The 10,663-nt window shown below is 34.5% G+C and overlaps 1 protein-coding gene across 1 annotated transcript; it reads left to right on the plus strand.

The window, feature by feature from the left end:
• The first annotated feature begins 622 nt into the window (after positions 1–622).
• ssuh2.2 (ssu-2 homolog, tandem duplicate 2) lies at positions 623–10,384 on the plus strand. Its single transcript, XM_022682197.2, has 13 exons — positions 623–1,020; positions 1,602–1,654; positions 2,629–2,709; positions 4,015–4,084; positions 4,212–4,341; positions 4,889–4,949; positions 5,086–5,207; positions 5,300–5,362; positions 6,807–6,889; positions 7,737–7,829; positions 8,540–8,645; positions 8,787–8,894; positions 10,135–10,384. Exons 1-13 carry the CDS (start codon positions 998–1,000, stop codon positions 10,276–10,278), a joined length of 1,137 nt encoding a protein of 378 aa, XP_022537918.2. The 5' UTR covers positions 623–997; the 3' UTR covers positions 10,279–10,384.
• The last annotated feature ends 279 nt before the right edge of the window (positions 10,385–10,663 follow it).

Genomic DNA, 10,663 nt, shown 5'->3' on the forward strand with positions numbered 1-10,663 from the left:
ATATATAGTATTTTTTTGCCATACATATTAATTATTTGAACATGCAGTCTATAATTATTTCCTAAAAAATAAGGACTTTCTTGATAGAAAATCAAAGGAATTAGTGGATTTGCTTTTAAACATGCTTTTTAATGTCACGTGAGCTTTGGTAACAGGACTGAGAAATATTTAACCATTTTCGGATTAAAAACCTTGTAAAAAAATATATATAAATCTGCATGAGATTAATTTTTGAATAGTTAAATATATGTGTTATTAGATTTAGATTTGAAAAAAGATTTTAAAAAATGTTAATTAGGAAGAATTACAACAAAAAACTTTACATATCTCCACAGAGCAACTTAAAAGATTACTTATTTTTTTATTTATATTTATATATATATATATATATATATATATATATGTATATATATATATATATATATACATATATATATATGTATATATATATATATGTATATATATATATATATATATATACATATATATATATATATATATATACATATATATATGTATAAATATATATATATATTCCCCACGCTGTCCCTCCTTTGCAAGCTGATTGGCTGTTTCTCCTGAAAGGCGGGACTTTCTCCTTGAACCGGCTCCACGATTGGTTAAGAGACACAGAGCGGTCAGTGCCCTGTCTCCTCAATAATATATATTTTTTTATTTTAATATAATACGGGAAATTTACGGGAAAATACTAATACGGGAGGACGGCGGGAAAGAGGAGTAAAATACGGTAGGTTCCCGGCCAAAACGGGAGACTTGACAGGTATGACATAAATATATGTTGGCGTCAGAACGTGTAATTACTCCATTGTGCATCATTTACCGCATTTCAGTTGCGATTTGTTTTCACGCCCGTATTCCGGCCTTTAGCCTTATCCAATGACTGACAGAAAGGGGCGGGGCCTGTGTGGAAGCGGGTGGAGTAAGAAAAGCGTTTCTGCAGAAGTGAAACTTCAGCAGTGAGGAAAGTGAGCGCAGGATGGACCGAAGGCATCTGCTGAGGTAAAAACAGCTAAAACATCTATATCTCATACCTTATTATATATAATAATGCTGGAGAACTGAGTTAAACTCAGTTTAAATTATTAAAAGGACTCTTTTAATGAGCTAAACTGCTGGGAAGTTGAGTAAAGTGAGAGGAAAACATGGTGTGAGTGTGGGGGTGGGGGCTGTAAAAGAGGGAGAGAGATACAGATAAGAAAATATCAGGAAAATAACTTTCCTAAAAGTTATTTTTAAAGTAGTTTATAGAAGTTCACTGTTCTTTACCCCCTCAAAAATATACATAGAAATGCAATAGGTATATAAAAACACATTTGGCACGTAAAAAGATTTAGAAATTAGAATTAGAAATAAAAACTAAAATATTCTTATGATAATAAACTTATTTAAGTTCCAGTTTACAGTTTACTATCCAATCTATTTAATGCATAGAACACAATATGGCAGTTTCCAAGGCATGGATTAATGCTATTCTTACACTACTCTTTGAATAGATATTTTATACAATAGCTTTGTTTTTTTATCAGGTCTCGGTCTGCACTGATTACTGTTTAAAATATTTGAACATGTTTTATCTACAGTGATCAAGATGATGTTACGGGTCTGGCCTATCAACCTATGGTCCCTAATACAGGTAATTCCTATTTCATTCCCTGTAACCCTCTTATTAACATTTTATACAGTAGTAATGCAATTTTATGCAATATTAATGTTTATGGTATGTTTACTCTCCATTGTTGCTGTTTACTGGAATTGACCCTGCTTGTTTTGACTACTCTTTTGCCAATTACTTTATTAAATAATGTAATTTTATTGCTTTTATTGTAATAAAAAAATAATTATCCACTTTGAACACTTGTAGACCATCTATCTATCTATCTATCTATATATCTATCTATCTATCTATCTATCTATCTATATTCTGTTTCAATGGAAAATCTCCATTCAAAATTCTATCTATAGTCCAAGACTAGTCTTAATCGTGTTCTGGAAAACTGCCCCAATATGTAATATACAGCTGTGGAAAAAAATGAAGAGAGCACTTCAGTTTCTGAATCAATTTCTCTAGTTTTGCTATTTATAGGTTTATGTTTGAATAAAATGAACATTTTTGTTTTATTCTATAAACTACAGACAACATTTCTCCCAAATTCCACATAAAAATATTCTCATTTAGAGCATTTATTTACAGAAAATGAGAAATGGCTGAAATAACAAAAAAGATGCAGAAAAGCTTTCAGAAAGCTTTTCAGAAAGTTCATATTCAAGTTTTAAGAGTTTAGAAATCAATATTTGGTGGAATAACCAATAACTAGTTTTTTTGTTATGCATCTTGGCATCATGTTCTCCTCCTCCACCAGTCTTACACACTGCTTTTGGATAACTTTATGCTGCTTTACTACTGGTGCAAAAATTCATTCAAGCAGTTCAGTTTGGTTTGATGGCTTGTGATCATCCATCTTTTTGGTAAAATTATTTTTAAGTGGTCTCTTATGTTTTTCAGAGCTGATTTATATATATACTCCTGCTGTATACGCCTGTATAGTTATATTAACTTCAACTGGAAGCCCTATCAGCCTATCAGCTGTTTCTGGTGTTACTCCACAGGTCAGTGGACCGGAACCGAGGTCGAGCCCACTGCTCCTCCTGCAGTCCCTGGATATGAACATTTAGGCCCTGGATACAATGGTACGCATTATTTTTACACTCTGGCCACAACATTTCATCAATTTTATCAGGTAGTCCTATGGATAGGTAATAATAATAATCATAATTAAAATGTATATTATGTATAAGTAGAGTATAATATTTAAAACACGTTTCTGTAATTTTGGGTGTACAGTTAGGTGTGTCTCATTGGCCCAAGTGACCATCTCTCTGCCTCTGTCTTTGATTCACTCAGCTTAGTCAATTTCCTGATGCAACAAGTCGCTATTTTTTAAGATAACCAGAGATAAGCTTGTGCAATAGGACAAACTAGGCTTTCAGCAGTTTCCGCTTTGCACACTTTCCATTAACATCAGTGATGGTATAGTACTGTGTGCTATATGACTGTAGCTTGTGTGCTTAATGGTGAAACTTTGAGGTACTTCATTACTCCAAATAAATCAGACTGTAATCAGAGTTTAATAAATTATATTAAATTATTGAGTAAAAATCTGAAAATACGGCCATTTAGGTTCCTCCTTTGCTCTCAGGTACTGAAAAAATAACACAAAAAAATATATATATGATATTCAACTTAAGGGTATATTCAGGAGCCGGTACAGAGAACTAGGGGTGGGCGATATGGCTCTAAAATAATATCACGATATTTCAGGGTATTTTGCGATAACGATATACTTGGCGAAATAGGAAAACTAAAATAATTCATTCATTTCAGGAATATAGTATAATAGTATAACAGTATAATCATAATGTGGCAAAATAAATAATATAGCATAAAATAATATAATGCAGCAAATAATATTGCAGAATATTTAGTGCATGCATATAAACTGCAAACTAAAACAATTATACAATAAATACACCTAAAGCTTCACAGTAAATAATAGACTACTTTTAAGACAGAACAGCCCTATTATCACGATATGGATTTTTAATATCATGATATTTCTGTGTCACGATATATTGTATACGATATAATATTGCCCACCCCTACACAGAACATACGATAAAACGATTAAGATAAACATCATATTAAGTCACAAAAATTATAAATAAATAAAACGATGCTATTTAACACATAAATCAGTTACATATTTAAAATAAAGGCGTGATAGTTCTTTTTTGACTGTTAACTTTAAAATAGCCTCTTTTAGTTTGGATTGAAATAAAACTTTATTTAAAATTGGGAAATAAATGTTTATTTTAAGGTTTTTAAGCCTTCATACTCTTCATACAATAATCTATTTAAACCTGATCCTTATGGAACCAGTAGTGGTTCTGCGATGGGAATGTATATTTTAATGTATTTTATCAATTACCCTGCAGATGTTCCTCCTCCACCAATGGGATTCCAGCATCCACAGCCACCAACTAGGCCCCCTACCACACAGTGGGAGTAAGAGAAACATTCCTAATAATAATAATAATAATAATAATAATAATTCTATAAAATAATTATTTTCGCTGGTTGTCATGCATTTGTTTTTCATTCATAATTTATGCACATTTTTTTATTTCTGCAGAATTCCAGCCATTTCTAAAGAGCTGGCCAATGAGGCGTTTGTTGAGTACGTCTCCAGCCACTGCTGCTACAGCAGGAAGCCGACCAAAGAGATGATCATATCTGACTTGGTTGCTATAAACACTTACAGGGTAAATAATACAGTTTTACCATGTTTTTTCTCATGATACTATTTTCCTTATGTGAATTTATAGCACTGGAAAAAAAATAAGATACCACGCCATCAAACCACCAAACTGAACTGCTTGAATAATGTTTTGCACCAGGAGTAAAGCAGCATAAAGTTATCCAAAAGCAGTGTGTAAGACTGGTGGAGGAGAACATGATGCCAAGATGCATGAAAAACAAAACTGTGATTAAAAACCACCAGGATTATTCCACCAAATATTGATTATTTCTGAACTCTTAAAACTTTATGAATATGAACTTGTTTTCTTTACATTATTTGAGTTTTGAAAGCTCTGCATCTTTTTGGTTAATTTTCTGTAAATAAATGCTCCAAATAACAATATTTTTATTTGCAATTTGGGAGAAATGTTGTCTGTAGTTTATAGAATAAAACAACAATGTTCATTTTACTCAAATATAAACCTGATTCAGAAACTGAAGTGATCTCTTCATTTTTTCCCAGAGCTGTATGTGTCTAATCCTTAGATTGTTTTTTGTTTTAAAAAACAGTATCGGCTGGAGACGTTCACCGAGTCGAGATCGACTGAATGGGCCTCTGAACCCTATAATGGTAAATAGCCAACAAAACAAGTTTTAAACAAACTGTAGGTTCTGTTATGTTGGTTTGTCAGGAACAGCTATGGTGCTCCTGGGTCAGGAAACATAACAGGAGGGTTAATGGAGGTGTTTCTCTATCTGTATCTCAGGTCAGTTAGTGGACGGTATGCCCGGTTTGGCTCCGGGCCCCTGGGACGTCTCTGTTTCGGCCCCTGCTCTGTTTCAGGACTCTGAAACTCACGTTCGCGTCCCACATACAGCCTCTTTGAAGGTAGAACAGTTCAAACCAGTCAAAAACTAGAATACAGCAAATATGTAAAATTAAAATGTTTAAAGAACTAATTTCTTACTTTTAACGTTCAGGGCTGCCACTCCTGCCTGAATCTCGGCAAGTCTGCGTGTAACCGATGTGTAACGTCTGGACGGGTGAGTTTCAGTGTGTCTTCAGTTGTTTTTAATGTAATTTTTAATGCAAATTACCACAAAAAAGCAGGATACAGACTGACGGTATTTACTGCTAAAAAAAACAATAATTTAAAATAGGCACTGTCCTGTGCATTCTGTAAAATTTAATACATTTATCAAACAAATGAAGATCCAGAATGGTTTGAAATGTTGTAAAAAAGCATCTACATTACCTTACTTTGAACATGGAAATAAAACTTTTTTTATTGATAATTTGTGTGATTGTTGGCTATGGTTTGTAGATGAATAAAAAATATTTTGTTTAATGTAAATCTTGAAATAAATAATAGATTTTCAGAAAATTAAAAAAACAGTTCACACAAAAATATAATAAATACAATAAACAGTTGATATTTAGGATGTGTCAGTATTTTAAGGTAAATATTTGAATTTAAGTGACTGTAAATAATACTAATCATATTGATTTTAAGTCTAAACTCCTAAACTGAAGCTCAGAAACTCTGATAACTCTCAGTCTAGGTGGATCTGATCGGCTTATTAGAGCATTAAAGACTTTTACGCTGAAATGCGCACTGTCATTAAATATTAAATATTCAGACATGAGGAGCAGGAGTGGTTTTAAAGACGAGAAATGGGGAAACAGTCTGATTTGCATTATTTTTTTTATCTTTATGGTTTAAATGTGCTTCCTGTTGAGTAACAGAAGAAACGCCAACACACTTATAATAGAAACCATTGGGAAGTTGGGCAAGAGCTACTTTAATATAATCAAGAGGAAGATTGATGATCACAAGTCATCAAACCACCAAACTGAACTGCTTGAATTAATTTTTGCACCAGGTGTAAAGCAGCATAAAGTTATCCAAAAGCAGTGTGTAAGACTGGTGGAGGAGAACATGATGTCAAGATTAGAAAGAGTCCATCTACCCACCCAGAGAGAGCAAGGCCAATTGTGCTCTCTCAGGGCTCTGGCAGCTGATAGCAAGCTGCATGACCGGGATTCGAACCAGTAATCTCCCAAACATAGTGGACCACTCGCCTCATTCATCACGGGTGTTTTTTCAGTCATTTTCATATGGTGCGCACCCAAGCTTTGAGTGTTACTTTAGCTCCAAGTTATTTGTATATATATACATATACATATATATATATATATTTTTTTTTTGCGAGTGCGTATTTGAAATATATTTATTTGTGAAATTTCAGCACCTGCACAATGGCTTTTATTACATAGAAGTGTATTTTATTGTCAATATTAATTGAAAATAATAAAAATAAGTTATACAAAAGGCAAAATGTGTTAAAAAAAAACACAATTTTCCATTTTCTGTAGCTTCATTAGCTACTGTATTTATTTCATTAAAACTGATGTATATAAATCATATCCACTTCCTGTATAAATCTTCACAGTTGTGTTGTTGTGAGCTTGTTGTTGTGTTTGTAGGTTCAGTGTGAGGTGTGTGGTGGCTCGGGGATCACCGCGTCTCAGGAACGCTGTTCTGATTGTAGAGGACTCGGCAGAGTCAAGTGAGGAACTGCAGTTTTTATACCGACACATCACAACTACATCATATAATCACACTTATTCAATTAAATTATTACATTTTTAACACAAGGTTTGACTCTAGCATTTGATGCATTTTTCAAGCATTGTTCAAGATGTCATGATGCTAATTGCTATCTATCAGCCCTGTCAATAGTCTATTTTCACGTCCTTTAACAGATTTGCCTCTATATATAAAGATAATCTGTGTTTTTTACCATTTCCTGGGCAGATTCCCATATTATGCTCAGCAACTGGGGTGTGATCTGAGCATTTAGGCTGAAATTGAGTCTAGATTTAAACTGGAGTCAGACCAATGTAACAGAAAACACAGGAGCTCCACTGACTGAGTACAACCTAGACAGACGCCAACAGACAGACGTTCATCACTATCTTGGCAGTGACTTGTCAACAAAGGTGCATTATCATGGACTTGCAGCAGTGCACAAACCCATACAGCCTTGCAAACTTTTACATATACAATGAACAGAAAGGTCCAGGTAGCTGCGCCCTTTAAATAGCAATCCGCTAAGTTGAACTTTGATTGATTTATTGCATATTAAGCCCAAAACACACTCATGATTAATTAAGAGAATTAGTACATGCCTTTTGCACATTTCGAGCCACGCAAGGTGTACTTTTCCTGCCGTTATGATAGCAAAGACACACTGACACGCCCTGAATCAAGCTTTGAGGTGCACGGTTGACGATTCGCCTATAGATCACTGAAATAAAGCCCAATAAATTATATATTTTTCACTGTATTATAGCTTTAATTCTGATTTCCTCTTGTTACCATTACTTGTATTGTCATTGTACCTGTTCTTCTAGGTGCACAGCCTGCTCAGGTGTCGGGTCAACCCCCTGCACAACCTGCCAGGGACGAGGACAGCTGCTCTGCTACATCAAGCTGAAAGTTCAGTGGTAAATATAATATCTGCTGTAATCGTTTGTATTGTAAATACTGTATTTAAAGAAGCTACAGAGAGAAAGAGAGAAGTTATTTAATATTCTGTAATGAATGTAATTACAGTACTTTTTGCATTATAAGGTGCACAAGATTACAAGGCACATTATGCGACACTGGTAAGGAACAAAGGTGTCGCCATGTTTTCCTTCTAATACAGTAGGTGTCCTGTAAAGCTAAGTTAAGCTAAGCAAACAAAACAGTAATTCTAAAAAAAAAACATTTTCTTTTAAAGTAAAACAATTGCTGAATGTTAATTTACACAGATTTCCGTTTATTTACAGTAATATAGTATAGACTTCCAGATTTACACTAAGGCTGGGTGCAGCAGCATTAGCATTAGAGGAGATATTAGATAACCGCTGGTGCTAGCTGTGCTAAGCAGCTAATGCCACCGGACAGCACTGCACTGAGGAACATTAAGTGTAGCTTGTTTTTACACAGTAAAAAAGCTGACTACAGTCCAATGTCCTCGCCTCTGAACGGTGAAAGAGCTAGCGCTGCAGTTAGTGTGGTTAGCGGCTAATGCTAATACTGCTCCAGTCTTGGTGCTGGTGGAACTTCACTGAAAATTGTCGATTTTTGGGAAAAGTAAAACAATTTAAGTGCAAAAAATATAGTAATGTGGTTAATGTTATTCTCTGCCTTTTTCTTTGTTCTTTTACAGGCAAAACCATGTTTATGTGCAGGTGATGGATAAGCGTTCAGGACTTCCTGTTGAACATCTGGACTCTGTTAATGGAGAAACACTCCTTTCTGATATGAATACGATGGTGAGCAAACACTATATGCATAAATAACTGATGATGGATTCAGTTGGGAGGTCAGTGAGTGTGTTTTCATGCACTTCATAATCTGATTTCTGCAGAAAATCAGCGTTTATATTATATAATGCTTTTGTTCGGATGCTGCAGGTCTATCCAGTCAGCAGTTTTCCGGTTGAGTCGGTGAACGCAGCGTCGAGGAAAGCCGTTCAGGAGCATCAGGCTCAGTTCACCGGCTCCTGCCGTATCCTACACCAGGTACAGATTTCATAAAGCAGCTGTATGCAAAGAAAACTGTATTTGAAAAAAAATGATGGCATTAACCCCTTAATCCAATTAACAAGCCAGGATTTTTGTCAATTTTTGGACATTACACCACTAAATTTTACATATACAATGAACAAAAAGGTCCAGGTAGCTGCGCCCTTAAAATAGCAATCTGGCAAGTTAAACTCTTGATTGATTTGTTTCACATTAAACAAAAAACACACTCATGATTAATTAAGAGAATTGGTTTATACCTTTTGCTTTTTGTTTTAAGCCGCGCAAGGTGTACTTTTCCTGTCGTTATGATAGCAAAGACACACTGACACGCCCTAAATCCAGCTGCACTGTGCACGGTTGACGATTCGCCTATAGATCACTAAAATAAGACCCAAAATTAATTATATATTTTTCACTGTATTATAGCTTTAAACCACTTAACCCATTAACACGACAGGATTTTTGTTCATTTTTGGACATTACACCACTAAATCTTGAGAATTTCTATTCAAGCATTACTTAAAAAGCTTTCATATTTGATAAGGAACATTACTGATAAGCATAATTGCAATTGTAATAGAAAATATAAACAAAAAATACTAAAGTAAATCTGCTAATGTCAAAATAAAATGAATAAAATTATAAAATTGGCTCTGAACTCCTGAACTTAATTTTAAAATCAGTATTTTTCTGAATACAAATCAAACAGTTCATCTCCTCCAAACCTTTAGTTACATTATGTTTGTCTTTATTTTCAAACCTGCAGAATTTGGGTTGATTCCTGTTACTGATCTGGAATCTAGAGTAGAGAGAATGTGAACAGACAGCTTCTCCAAGTGTCCTGTAGGAGATTTCAACCCCTCAAATTTTCAGAATATATATAATAATAAGTTATTTTACTGCAGAAAATAGGAGTTTTTATCCCCTACACCTGTTTGGTGGTTTATTGGTTTGTATTTTGGTGCGTTTAGGTTTTTATGCCTGTGTGAAAACAAACCAAACAGAGGGAGAAACGCTTAGAAATAAACAAACTCATCAACTAATCCTGATCATAGAAACTACATTTGTGAAAACGACCTGGACGATATGAATGGGTGGACTTGCTAAGAGACCTTGAGAACTAATTTAAAATAGTCGAGTATCAGATTAGTATATTTGTAAATGTAAGTAAAATAAATATAACTTATAAAAATTATAAATTGGTACCAACAATATTTATTTGTTTGTTTTCCAGAGGCAGACCATCGAGCTGATCCCCGTCACTCGTGTTCACTACACCTGGAAGGAGAAGACCTTCATCTACTTCGTGTACGGAGCCGAACACAGGGTCTTCACTAACGAATATCCCGCCAAGTGTTTCTGCTGCACCATTACTTAAACATTTATTACAACATGTACAGTACAGGCCAAAAGTTTGGACACACCTTCTCTTTTTCAGTGCGTTTTCTTTATTTTCATGACTATTTACATTGTAGATTCTCACTGAAGCATCAAAACTATGAATGAACACATGTGGAGTTTTATGTTCTTAATAAAAAATGAGCTGAACCTCCACAGTCACCGGACCTGAACCCAATCCAGATGGTTTGGGGTGAGCTGGAGCACAGAGTGAAGAAGACAAAGGAGCAACAAGTGCTAATAAACACCTCTGGGAACTCCTTCCTTCCTTCAAGACTGTTGGAAAACTTTTCATTTCAGGTGGCCACCTCTTGAAGCTCATTGAGAGAATGATGCCAAGAGTGTACAAAGCAGTAATCAGAGCA

This window comes from Astyanax mexicanus, chromosome 24 (assembly GCF_023375975.1).
Source record: "Astyanax mexicanus isolate ESR-SI-001 chromosome 24, AstMex3_surface, whole genome shotgun sequence".
In the NCBI taxonomy this organism is placed as follows: domain Eukaryota; kingdom Metazoa; phylum Chordata; class Actinopteri; order Characiformes; family Acestrorhamphidae; genus Astyanax; species Astyanax mexicanus.

Excerpts from the sequence above, each read along its gene's own strand:
- ssuh2.2 (XM_022682197.2), top strand. The coding sequence starts at position 998 with ATGGACCGAAGGCATCTGCTGAG. Across the intron at positions 1,021-1,601 it reads GACCGAAGGCATCTGCTGAG|TGATCAAGATGATGTTACGG; the intron begins GTAAAAACAGCT and ends TTTTATCTACAG. Across the intron at positions 8,895-10,134 it reads CCTGCCGTATCCTACACCAG|AGGCAGACCATCGAGCTGAT; the intron begins GTACAGATTTCA and ends TTTGTTTTCCAG.